General features: G+C 38.2%; 1 protein-coding gene across 3 annotated transcripts; it reads left to right on the forward strand.

Annotated features, from left to right (window-relative positions):
- Window positions 1–2,039: 2,039 nt before the first annotated feature.
- Window positions 2,040–11,539, forward strand: LOC127773702 (probable LRR receptor-like serine/threonine-protein kinase At1g56140). Of its 3 annotated transcripts, none has more exons than XM_052299839.1 (24): window positions 2,040–2,244; window positions 3,625–3,811; window positions 6,105–6,176; window positions 6,379–6,450; window positions 6,532–6,603; window positions 6,956–7,027; window positions 7,128–7,199; window positions 7,287–7,358; window positions 7,629–7,700; window positions 7,792–7,863; window positions 7,939–8,013; window positions 8,118–8,189; window positions 8,282–8,347; window positions 8,444–8,509; window positions 8,581–8,625; window positions 8,713–8,777; window positions 8,879–9,246; window positions 9,313–9,511; window positions 9,585–9,743; window positions 9,821–9,939; window positions 10,086–10,296; window positions 10,427–10,658; window positions 10,741–10,891; window positions 10,984–11,539. In XM_052299839.1, the coding sequence occupies exons 1-24, from the start codon at window positions 2,139–2,141 to the stop codon at window positions 11,302–11,304; spliced, it is 3,018 nt and encodes a 1,005-aa protein (XP_052155799.1). In that variant the 5' UTR covers window positions 2,040–2,138; the 3' UTR covers window positions 11,305–11,539. The 3 variants fall into 3 exon arrangements, with proteins under 3 accessions (XP_052155799.1, XP_052155798.1, XP_052155800.1); XM_052299838.1 differs by having other exon boundaries at window positions 2,041–2,244; window positions 8,864–9,246; XM_052299840.1 differs by lacking the exons at window positions 2,040–2,244; window positions 3,625–3,811 and having other exon boundaries at window positions 6,105–6,181; window positions 8,864–9,246.
- Window positions 11,540–13,320: the final 1,781 nt, after the last annotated feature.

A 13,320-nucleotide genomic window follows, 5' to 3' on the forward strand; every position in this document is an offset into this window, starting at 1 on the left:
GTTACCTATCCATAGATGAGGTCCGCAGCTAAGGATAAACAAGGAGTAAAACAAACATGAATATGATAAACAACAATGCTTTTCTCCCTAATTTATATTAGCGAGGTTATCTTTTAGTTACTTTTTGTAACGGCGTAAAGACTTTACTCCCTCCGTCGCAGAATACATGGAGTTTTTTTTAGAGTTGGACACGGTTATTAAGAAAGTAGGTAGAATTAAATAGAAATGGGTTATGATTGGTTGAGAAGTGAAAGTAGTTGGGAAAAGTGAAAGTAGGACTGCGATTGGTTAGGAAGGGAATGTTGGTGGAGAAGTTGTTATATTTTGGGATAAACACGAAGTGCTAAAAGTTATTATATTTTCGGACGAAGAGAGTAACTTTTAGTGCTATCTTTATCTTGTGGATTCTCACATTGAAATTCATAATCATAATATACATATATTTAATTGAAAATTAACCTTTTTTTACAACCACGTAAAGCAATCTTTTTCATTTGATAGGGTTACATTTGATAAATGATAGAATAAATTACTCCAGTCATCTAGGAAATAAAATTTGACTATTATTTTTTAAGCAACATCAAATATAATACTAGATTTAAATATACTATATTACTCCTGCGTCCCAAAATATAACAACTTTTACACCAACATTCTATTCCTAGCCAATCACAACAGCCCATCATTCAATTTGTCCAATTACCTCCATTGCTTAACCAATCACAACATTCCCCATTAAAATGTACTCCAATAATCAAATCTATAGTTTGGATGGGATGAATCCTAATACTAGCATATGTCCCATCGTATGCTACGTTGCTATATTGTGGGGATGAAGATAACTCCTACTCTCTCCGTCCCAAAATATAAGTATTTTTGGACCTTGTCACAGTCTTCGAGATGCTACTTTGACCAAAAATATTTATAAAAATAAAATGTTTTAAATAAAAAGAATTGCATATTATAATAGTTTGATTAATGATAAATCTAGTAACATCAATTTTACATGATTGATCTTTTTTATTTTATTGCTATTAATAGTCAAAGTTAAAAATGGTTGTCTTGGCCTTATGCTAAAAATGCTTATATTTTGGGATGGAGAAAGTACATTTTTAATAACCGTTTCAACCTAAAAAACTCTTATATATCATGAGGCAAATGTAATAATAAAGTAGATTCGTTTAAAAATCTAATGATGATATATACTAACTATTATGGTACTACCTCTCCCAACATAATTATATTTATGGCATTCAAATTTTATGCCAGAAAAAATATATTCTAGTGAAGTACTACCTCCATCCGTCCTAGAATATAAGCATTTTTAAAGTTGGATGTGGTAATTAAGAAAATAGATAGAAGTGAATGATGGAGGGTTGTGATTGGTTGAGTAGTGGAGGTAGGTGGGAAAAATGAATGGTGGAGGATTGTGATTTGTTGGAAAGAGAATATTGGTCGATAAGTTGTTATATTTTGGGACAAATATCGAGAGCTAAAAGTTGTTATATTTTAGGACGGAGGGAGTAACAAATTAATTAGATAATATATAGGCTGAGTTCGTTAGGACCGGTTGGGAACCAGGATAACACGGAAAACGGAGCAGTCCATTAGCACATGATTAATTAAGTAATAGCTATTTTTTAAAAAAGTGGATCATATGATTGTTTTAATCAATTTTCGTATAGAAATATTTTTAAAAAATATACCATTTAACAGTTTGAAAGCGGAACAATACAGAGGAGAGTTGGGAAAACTTGCTGCCGAACACAGCGCTTCTAGTCTCTCATCTTTCCATCCCCATCTCATAATCTTTATTTTAATCCAGTTTACGTATGGATTGTATGCATGCAGTAAACGTGCAGCTAATCTTCAAGAAATATAATTATTCCGAGACGTAGATAGTAAATAATTAGATTTCCCAGTACAGATTGTCGGTCAAAGTTTGGCAACTTAAAGTCAAAGTAACGAAGAAGTACGCCTATTTCCATGTTCTCGTGTCAGCTGGTGAGCCATTCTCTGTTCCAAGTACAAAGGACAGCTATTTAACAACTCCCTCACTCTCTCAATCGGTGTTGTTTTGGACGAACGCGAGCTGACAGAGGAGAGAGAGAGAGAGAGAGAGAGAGAGAGTCAGAGAGATGCGGCGTTGCAGTTGCTGGCAGCTATTGTGGCTGGTGCTTGTGTGCTCATGGCGGATCGCTGCAGCTCAGGCTCAGGCGGCACCAAGAACGGATCCAACCGAAGGTAAGCTCCGCAATCACGCTCGTATGCCCTCCCATGGATGCATTTGCGTCTTCTTTGGTTTCCTCCTCCATCTATGGCAGGAGCTAGTACTAATCTTGGTTGCTACAGTGTCTTTCTTGCCCGATGCATGCCAAAAGAGTTACTAGTAGATCGAAACAAGATGATTTCGATACGGGAATTCGATTCAAAATCGAGCTTGCAGCCGCTGCCGTGCCCGCTTGAGCTGGAGCTCATCGCATGATCTGTCGATTCGGTACACGTGTGGAGGAGAGAGATTGATGAGTGGGGATAAGATAAGAACGCGATGGGGTTCAGGAGAAGGGGAAAGGTAGGGGTTGATTGGAACCACTCTTCTCTAATTTTCCTCGGTTCCAAACCTGTTCACACACACAAAGCCATGGGTGGGTCGGTTTGGTTCGATGTCCTGTCAGAATTTTCGCAGTGGCAGTGTCTAGTTCCACAGCCAAATTTTGTTAAGTATACGTTCACACATTTGGAGTATTAAATGCAGACTAATAACAAAACAAAATTACAGATTCCGCATGTAAACTGCGAGACGAATCTATTAAGCCTAATTAATCCATCATTAGCAAATGTTTACTGTAGCACCACATTGTCAAATCATGGCGTAATTAGGCTCAAAAGATTCGTCTCACAATTTACATACAAACTGTGCAATTGGTTTTTTCGTCCACATTTAATGCTCTATGCATGTGTCCAAACATTTGATGTGACGGAATTTTTGAACATTTGCTAATGACGGATTAATTAGACTTAATAGATTTGTCTCGCAGTTTACAGGCAGAATCTGTAATTTATTTTGTTATTAGTCTACGTTTAATACTTCAAATGTGTTTCCGTATACGTCAAACAAATTTTGGCCAAAGAACTAAACACGGCCACAGCCTAAGGATGTTTTGGCACTGCCACAACATTGTAGCGTCTGCCTTGAGTTGACACTTAACAGAGATAATTATGGGGTTTAATTTGATGCTAATTTTATTATTACTCCAAAATATTTGGCACAACATGATAGTAGCATCTGAATGCTTCTTTTTTACACGAGGTTAGTTAGTAGAGGTATTTTTAGTGATTCTCTAGCCAAAAGTTGTTGGCCTAAACAGTGCATTTGTCAAAAGTGCTAAGTAAATAGAAACGCAGAGTAATAATTGTGATATGGATGAATAGGTACTCCTACTTAGTACGAAAATTGTTTGTAGGCTATAATCTCAAAACAGTGTTTAGTTTACTACTCAGCTTACTTCTTCTTGTTTTTTTTTACATTTTTATGTTTACATGTTATTTTCATACTTTTAATTATATCCTCTGTTTTACTTTCCCACAATGCAAAGAGAGCATAACGCCGAGTTAACCGTGCAGCGGCAGCTCTGAACACAATCCTGGGAAGATGGGGCAAGAAAGCATCATCAGAGTGGAACATCAGTGGCGAGCTTTGTAGTGGCCTGGCTTCCGACAAGACCAACTGGGATGACTACCCCAACATCAACCCATTTATCAAGTGTGACTGCTCCTACAATAACAACTCTGTCTGTCACATTATCAAATTGTATGTACGCTCCTCGTCTTATTTTGATCAGCTGCAAACCTGGTGCTTGTTTACTACTCCATACTTCCTCTGCTTTTTAATGCATGGCGATGTTGAATTTTGGACACACGTTTGACCATTTGTCATATTCAGAAAGAATTTGCAAATATGAAAAAATGTAAGTCATCCTTACCTTAATATATGTTAATTATGTAATTTTTTAATAAGCCAAATGGTCAAAGATATTTCCAAAAGTCAATGATAAAACAAGTCACAACAAAATAAATGTTAATTATGTAATTTTTTAATAAGATATTTCAAAAAGTCAATAGTCATTAGTTTAGAAAAGTAACATTGCTTCTGGCTGCATAATTTTTGTAGTAGTGTAAAAAACTAAACCAGGCACGATTAATAGGAAAGAATCAGATTCAGTGGCTTGTGGTTAGATAGTCTGGTTGATCAATGTTACCCAAAAATATTTGAATGCACCAACAATGTTCTAAACTCACATCCACTGGGTTAGGAATAATAATGATATTGGAAAGATCTAAACTCACATCCAAAAATATTTGAACTTGCAAGAGAACCTCGTATCATTATATTAGGAAGAAGAAAGGGTAGAAAACCTTAAGTACACACACCCTCCCACCCTTAACTCTTAGAGTACATGTGCGCCTATAACAACAGATTACAAACGACCACGACCTGAACATAACCACTGGGTTCTAGGGCAGTAAAGAACGAAAACCCTTGAGCCCCAGCCAAACACCAAAGTCGGCCCTCTTCCTTTGCAAGCAGTACGGGGCCTGCCAAGTTTTGGATAACACCATAAAGAACAAAGCGATTTCGATGCTTCCAAAGCATCCAAGCACCAATAAATGATGAGAGGGTTGAGGCCCTGACGTACCAGGCCGCTAATTGCCTCACTGGCCTGTTCCACCATTCCTCAAAGCACTAATCTGCAAGCATAGGGGCCAAGGTGTTCAGATCATACCTCTATAGAAGGATGAACAAAAATTGTCTTGCAAAGATACAGCTCGTGAGCAAGTGACCAGTTGTCTCGTCATCGATATGTTCACAGGACTATAAATATTTACAAACAATAAGATATAATCTAGGTGTGACGATTAACAATAGAAATTTTCTTTCTTCGAACACGCAGGAGATCTGCATATCATTTCATTAAGCAAGGAAAAAATAACCGAAAAAAGGACTTACAAGACACCCACACGGAAAAGAGAGGAAAAAACAAAGAGAAAGAAACACCACTTAACAAACAACTCTATGAGCCCTCAGCCTCAACCCTAGTGACCAGCTGCTGAAGGTTGGCAGCTCCTGCTGTGCACCAAAGGCATAACAAAGGGACATAATACCATTGGTGTGGTGTTGGAGTTGTGCGTGCATGACTTTACCCACTTGAATTCAAATTCTGATATCCATAATTATGGTTGTGTGCATCGGTAGTTGGTGCTAAGGCCAAAAGTTATACTTGCAATCTCAAATAACAAAGGGAAAAAAGCAATGTTATTTGATCTACAAGTTTTTAGTTGATGACTTTTTAATTTGAGATCGTTTACATTCCTAAATATGTGTTGCAGAGCTCAATGATCTTTTGAATTTTCCATACAACTTTGGGTGAAAACAAAAACTTTATATAGAAGTTGTAGAGCTCAATGATATTTAGAACTTTGTAGTTGATAATTTTCTATTTGAAACCATCTAGAGTGTCAAATACGCCCTAAAGGGAGAAGTCCTCCCATATAACGCATGTGCTTGTATTTCACATGCAAATCACATGATTTTGTATTGTGGCTGTGCATAATTACCATGGAAAATACGAAATATTTTTTACAATATTTTTTTGGCACCTAAAAATCAAAAACTAGAACTAAACTATCACTCCTAGTTCATGCCTTGAACCGTTCAAACCGGTTGACACTCCCCAAGTACATTGTTGATTGTGTAGTGTATGTTCAGAAACCTGCAATGATGCCAGTTATAAATCGACACTCATGCCCATTTCTGTGCTAGTGAATCTTATCTACCTTGACTGTCATCTTTTTACTGCAACCATGAAAACTCTATAAAACCCTCTACCTTTCCATATCAGTTTTGGATGGTAAAGAGATTTTTTTCAATAACAGGATACATAGGACTTCTATAAAATTTTGCTTGTATGTTTCCTTGTTTGTGGTTCGATATTAATGTTTCCTTAGCATAGAGGAATTCTCCAGACCAGTTCATCTCATATTTTGTATTTTCTTATGTGCTTATTTTCCTTTTACTTATCGATATTACTTATTTGTTTATGCAGGAGGGTATATAAGTTAAATGTTGTTGGTCAATTACCTTCAGAGCTTCAGAATTTCACCTATATGGAGGACCTGTATGGTATCTGTGTGACTATGTCCATTCTTGAAAAATAAGAATTAAGCTGTAGATTAATGTTTCACAGAGACTATAAATTGAACATCATGCATGATTGAAATGTTCAACTTCTGATTTCCTGGCAAAAAGCAGCAAATAGTAGTCTGGTATGCCTTTTTTCTCTTTCGGCTATTTACTTTTTGTTTCTGGTCTTGTTTCAGGAACCTGGCTTATAATTACTTGAGTGGTGTGGTGCCATCCTTCATTGGAAAGTTTACTTCCATGGAATATTTGTAGGAGTTATAAGTTCTCTTATAGATTTATGTTCCATCCATTGTTTTTTTCTATTAATTGTCTTTCATCATTTATTAAAGGAACTTGGCTTTCAATCCATTATCCGGGCAACTTCCGAAGGAAATTGGGAATCTCACAAATCTTCTCATGTTGTAAGAGGTCTTTTCTTAGTTGTTAGATAAATCCTCAACTATATTATGTACTGCCTGAACTATTAGAATTATACATCAGATATTAATTGCATAACTTCTGACAACTAAACTTATAAATGAAATTGTAACTCTTTTATATTAGGCACAGCGATGTTACCTCCCTTTTCTCAGTGTTTCACATATGACTTGTTTGAGTAAAATTGACCTGATGAAGACTTGAAAATACTCCAATGGAGAATATTAGGGGGGGTCCGGGGGTCAGATGGCTCATCTGCAAAACAATGCCTTTTTTTTGCTATTATTTGAAGAGAAATAATTTATATCAGTCTTGAAATATTTCATTTTGATTCAGGGGAGTTAGCTTTAACAATTTTACGGGTGAACTTCCTGAAGAACTGGGAAATTTGGTGAAACTTGAGCAGTTGTAAGATGCTTGACTTCTAGCTTCCATTTCCTATACTTCTAAAAGAACTATAATTCGGAAGAGAAAGATCTGTTGTTGAACGTGATAATTTCAATGACAGGTACATTGATAGTTCTGGATTCAGCGGTCCATTCCCTTTGACGTTTTCAAAGCTTCAGAGACTGAAGATCTTGTACTGTTAATAACAGAGACTGGTCAGCTGTTTATGTTATTTTGTGTTCTCATATGCTTAATATCAAATATTTTGGTGTGCTTGCAGGAGGGCACAAGATAATGATTTCACAGGCAAAATACCTGATAATTTTGGCAGCATGAGTAGTTTGGAAGATATGTAAGATCAGCTATATTAAGTTGTTAATAATACATTATTCAGTGTATATTATGCAGTAACAGATGGAACCTGTGCAATATAAATTTTTTGTATATGTTTCTCTTCTCTGTGGACTAAACAGACGTGCACACATGCATGCCAATAAGCTGGCCCTATGGCATGTTAATGCGTAGAGTTTTTATCTAGAATAGTTGACATGGAGAGCTTTTTTTATTATATTAAAATAGACAGGCATATCTCCACATTTTATCTTAAAGTATGAACTTGTAGGGCTTTCCAAGGAAATTCATTTGAAGGACCAATCCCAGCAAGTTTGTCAAAATTAACCAAATTAACAAACTTGTAAGTACATTATCTTTTTTTTGTGCTATCAATCTCTAGAGGGTTGAGATTGTCAAGCTTGATAACTGCTTCATGAAACGCAAATGAGCAGGCGAATTGGTGATATCGTAAATGGGAGCTCTTCACTGGCTTTTATAAGCAATCTCACCTCTTTGAGCAACCTGTATGTGATTCTTTTAACCAAATTCATGCAATATGATAAAGTTACATGTAACGAGATTGGATTTCATTGTTACAGGATATTAAGGAACTGTAGAATATCTGGTAATCTTGGACTAGTAGATTTCTCGAAGTTTGCAAATCTAACATATCTGTAAGTTATCATTATGGACCATGTTCCAATTTATGATTCTATCGCGCTCCTTTCCTGTATTTTTGAAGAATATGTTCAAGTAATATTACTGTTGCACTGCACAGGGACTTGAGTTTTAACAATTTCACTGGCCAAATTCCTCAATCCATCCTGAATCTGGGAAGTCTTGAATTCCTGTATGGAATCCATCTTTATATTAATTCAATTGATACAAACACATGTTAACATTATCTCCATTATTCATCATCTTTTACTGTACCCAATCCAGTTTTCTTGGGAACAACAGCCTTACAGGAAGTTTACCAGATCCAATAAGCTCTTCGTTAAAAACGTTGTACGTCAAAAGATCACCATATTAGTATAGCAGGAAATATTTTCATAATACAATGTTGTATTTGTTCCAAATGTAATAATTCTAGTTTGTTTGTAGAGATTTTTCCTACAACCAGCTCAGTGGAAGATTTCCTTCTTGGGTCAACCAGAACAATTTGCAATTGTGAGTGTAAAATTCTGAAATTTGTATTGCTCGTGAAAAAAAAAATGTTCTGACATTTTTATTTTCCATAGGAATTTGGTGGCAAACAACTTTGTTCTTGTGGGCACTAACAGCAGGTACTTATAACCTTGTGTTATATTTTTTCAAAAGATAAATTGTAACAATTTCTTATACTTGTAATTTTCAATTCAAATTGTGCACAGTATTCTACCTTCAGGTCTAGGCTGCCTCCAACAAGACACTCCTTGTTTCCGAGGATCTCCAGAATGTATGTCTTGCTCTTTATCAACCATAGCAATTAACAGGATTACATGAATTGCAATAATGGTTATAATTTTGCAATTCTAATTGCAGATTACTCCTTCGCAGTTGACTGCGGCAGTAATAGTTCTACGAGTGCCTCAGATAATACTATTTTTGAAGCAGATCCCACGAGCCTTGGCACTGCAGCATATTATGTCACCAGTCAGACAAGATGGGGTGTCAGTAGTGTTGGGAACTTCTTCCAGGGCACAAATGGAATGGATAGAATATATAGCTCCTCCAAGCATTTTCAGAATACTGTTGATTCAAAACTGTTTGAGACTGCTAGGATGTCATCTTCATCACTGAGGTACTATGGTCTTGGACTTGAGAACGGAAACTACACAGTTCTGCTTCAATTTGCAGAGTTCTCTTTTACGGAAACACCGACTTGGCAAAGCTTAGGAAGGAGAGTTTTTGACATATATGTTCAGGTACAAATTGAATGCATTGTAAATCTTTTAGTTCTTTATCTGAATGTATTATTGAAATTGGTATAGGGTGCACTGAAAGAAAAGAATTTCGATATAAGGAAGACAGCAGGTGGAAAATCTTTTACTGCAGTTAACAGGAGCTACACAGCAACTGTGTCGAAAAACTTCATTGAGATCCATCTCTTTTGGGCTGGCAAAGGCACTTGTTGTGTACCTACTCAAGGTCACTACGGACCGACGATCTCAGCATTAAGCATCACTCCAAGTAAGCACAATATTTTTAGTTGACTGCAACTAGGATTATATTGGCTTCTTATGTGTAAAACCATTTTCTTCAGATTTTACTCCCACTGTACGGAATGGGGTACCAAAAAAGAGAAGTAAAGCAGGTGCAATTGTTGGAATAGTGATTGGTGCATCAGTTTTAGGATTGGCAGCCTTATTTGGAATATTTTTCTTAGTAAAGAAGCGAAGAACAATGGCACAACAAAGAAAAGGTACCATCTATTATTGTGCAGCAATTGGGACATTGTAACTTTCAAATGTTTTATTCTATCCTGAAAAAAATTTGCAGAACTGTATGACCTGGTTGGACGGCCTGATGTCTTTAGTAGCGCCGAACTCAAGCTAGCTACAAATAATTTCAGTTCACAAAACATTCTTGGAGAAGGCGGATATGGGCCAGTGTATAAGGTTTCTGTTTCATACAACTATTCATGTGAAATTATAAGTTCATAACGTAACATTGATATTTCATTTTGTGTTTCAATGCAACCTTTTGGAACCCTGTTGGTCTATGCAATATGCATGTAATTTTAGGAAGGTTCTTGCTTTTTCAGGGTAAGCTACCTGATGGAAAAGTTGTTGCTGTCAAACAACTTTCAGAATCATCTCATCAAGGGAAAAGCCAGTTTGTGACAGAGGTTGCTACAATTTCTGCCGTGCAACATCGTAATCTTGTGAAATTGCACGGCTGCTGCATTGATAGTAAATCACCCTTGCTGGTTTATGAGTACCTTGAAAATGGAAGCCTAGATCAAGCACTTTTCAGTGAGTTCACCTGCAAATTGGCAGCACCTGTTTTATTTCACTAAGAAAACTCTGTTGTTTAATGAACTCTTCAGCATTTTGACATGAACTGAATTCTCAAGGGCTTATTGAGTTATTTATGCTTGTACAGGAGGCACAGGCTTAAAACTAGACTGGACAAAACGCTTTGAGATAATTTTAGGCATTGCAAGAGGCCTAACTTATCTTCATGAGGAGTCGAGTGTGCGCATCGTGCATAGGGACATCAAAGCCAGCAATGTACTACTCGACACTGATCTCACCCCAAAGATATCGGACTTTGGACTCGCCAAGCTATATGATGAGAAGAAGACTCATATCAGCACAGCGATTGCCGGCACATTGTAAGAACATTTTTATCATCTCTGTTCTTGTGGCTGTAACTTCAAAACAAAAGCTAATTGTAACTTGTCTGTCATTTTCAAGTGGCTATCTGGCACCCGAGTATGCAATGAGAGGTCGTTTGACTGAAAAGGCTGATGTTTTTGCATTCGGGGTGGTCGCGCTCGAGACTGTTGCTGGTCGGTCAAACATCGACAACTCCCTTGAGGAAAGCAAGGTTAATCTCTTTGGATGGGTAAGTTGATCAATGATCCTTTTGCAACCTAGAATGAACCAATTCATTCATGTCCATAACCTTCTGATTACTAAAACTATGCTCATTTCAAGGCATGGAGCCTGTATGAAAAGGAGCGAGCTCTAGAAATCGTTGACCCAAGAATCAAAGAGTTCAGCAGGGATGAAGCCTTGAGAGTCATCCATGTTGCACTCATGTGCACCCAGGGCTCACCGCACCAGCGACCCCCGATGTCAAAGGTCGTGGCCATGCTCACCGGAGACGTTGAGGTGGCTGAGGTGATCATGAAGCCGAGCTACATCACGGAGTGGCTGCACAGGGAAGGGGACAGCAGCTACTTCACAAACTACGCAGGATCTGCCACCCCCGAGTTCAGTGGGCACAAAGAGAGTGAACTTTCGTTTATCAGTTAGTAACTTGTATATTCAAAGTTAATAATAGAATTACTTATTATTCTGAAATTGTATCATCGAAATAAAAATAACAACTCCTGCCGTGGTATCGGGGGGTTCCAATGTTTGAAAAGTTTAGTTTGGGAGCATTCGCAGGTGTTTGTGTGAAGAGGACTTTTACGGTACATTCTACTGCTAGAATATACTAGCAGCATATTTGATCCAACGGTGTATATTTATCTGATTTTCCTTCTAATTATCGTGCAGTATAAATTGAATAGGGCAAATTTGTCTTTTTATCTTTTTACGTGGGAGGGTATTTTTTAAAATTCACGCTATCTCACTAAGTCAGATCCGTTTGCCTGGGCAGGCCGGCACCTAGTCGAAATCGAAGCCGCTCGGCTCGCAACCGCTGCCGCTGGTTTCTTTCGGCGCCGCCTCTGCCGGCGTCAGCCACAATCGATGCCGCCACCATCGGAAATCGATTCGATTTCCCTCCTTTCCTCCTCTCGTGTCTTTTCCATCCACCCAAATCCTATTTCTTCCAAAAATTCCCCAAATCGGCGTCGGCTGCTGGGTCTACGGGAGGAGACCGGCCGGCGGACTGGGTCTGCAGGTGGCGGCGGGCAGGCGGAGGTACAGAAGGGCGCCGCCTGCCGGGGACGCCAGAGGTATCGAGAAGACGCGGATGACGATCTCCAGAAAAAAAAAAAAACCACGTCACGTCGCACTTGGTGAGACACGAAGGATGTTGCTCGCTTGTGAGAGTTGGTGGTGCCCGTGCTTTTCTTTCTCTTCCGTTATTACCTGATTCTACTAGTAATTTTGTTGTTTGTTTTGGACTAGCAAATGTACCCATGCTTTGCCACGGTAAAATTTTAGTGTCTCCGATTTATAAAGAAGGTTATATTCGCTTGTATATCAAATGTGTTGGCGGTACGGCATGGGACCCTTCGACCGAACCTGTCGAAACCATGCAACCAGTGAAGGATCAAGCCCGAGACGTCAAGTTCGTTGGGGTGAAGCCCCCACGGCAAAGACTATGAAGCGAAGACGGCGAAGGGCGGAGAATCGCGCTGGTACCTCGCAAGGATAAAGACATCTTGGGCAAAGGCTATAAGGCGAAGAGTGTATGACGAAGGAGGGTGACTTTGCCATAGCAAGTTCGGCTTCGGGGAGGCCCATGAGGCCTCTCAAGCCCGGTGGCCAGTGGGCCAACATCCGCCAAACGGCCGTCAGAAGCCCATATATCTCAATTACACTGTATACCCATGTAGATGTCCCTTTCATAAGGGCAACCATGTAAATTCCCCTGTATAACCTAAACCCTAGTAGTGAGGACATGTAATGGGGATATAAATAGCCCCCTAGTACCATGTAATGGGGGGATTGAAAATTCTCAATTTAATACACTTTACTGTTTTCCAACCACTGTTGAGTAACCACGTCTTTCGACGTATGCGGTTGTCGTTTGGACAACAAAATGCATTCTTTCATTTCTATTTTCAGGCTTATCAGTTAGGGCCCTTGCAAAATTGTACAGGAAGCTCAACAGAGCAAGACCATTCAATGAGTATTTTTATAAGCAGTAATCAAATTCTAGTTGTTGCTTTACTATACTATGCTCTCACGTTTTTGGATAAAAAAAATCATGCCATTAATTGTTAGTGCATTTAGGGCTGATGAAGAATCACCTAGAAACAAACACGTACGGGTCCCATACTCCCATATGTGTTCCGTTTCCAGTAATGGCAAAGATTCAGCATTTGGGACTTCTTAAAACATTTTTCACCGTGCTGTTATATATTAAACTATACGAATTTCTAAAGTAACTGAAGGCATGTGGTTTCACGAAACTGTACTGAGGAAAACGGCTCGATTAAACTCGAGGCGTTCTATCCTTGTTGTGGGTTCTTCATAGGTTTACCTCCAAAGATAATAATAAAGCTTTTTCAAAAGTGTTAATTATTAAAGCATCCAAACATAACGTAATACAATTTGTGAAAAATTATAAGCGAAAAGAAATTAAATACAAAT

Source organism: Oryza glaberrima, chromosome 5, assembly GCF_000147395.1.
Source record: "Oryza glaberrima chromosome 5, OglaRS2, whole genome shotgun sequence".
Lineage (NCBI taxonomy): Eukaryota > Viridiplantae > Streptophyta > Magnoliopsida > Poales > Poaceae > Oryza > Oryza glaberrima.

Coding starts and splice junctions, on each gene's coding strand:
- LOC127773702 (XM_052299838.1), top strand. CDS start 2,139: ATGCGGCGTTGCAGTTGCTGGCAGCTATTGTGGCTGGTGCTTGTGTGC. Junction 8,626..8,712: donor CTTGTGGGCACTAACAGCAG/GTACTTATAACC, acceptor AATTGTGCACAG/TATTCTACCTTCAGGTCTAG. Junction 10,892..10,983: donor AGGTTAATCTCTTTGGATGG/GTAAGTTGATCA, acceptor GCTCATTTCAAG/GCATGGAGCCTGTATGAAAA.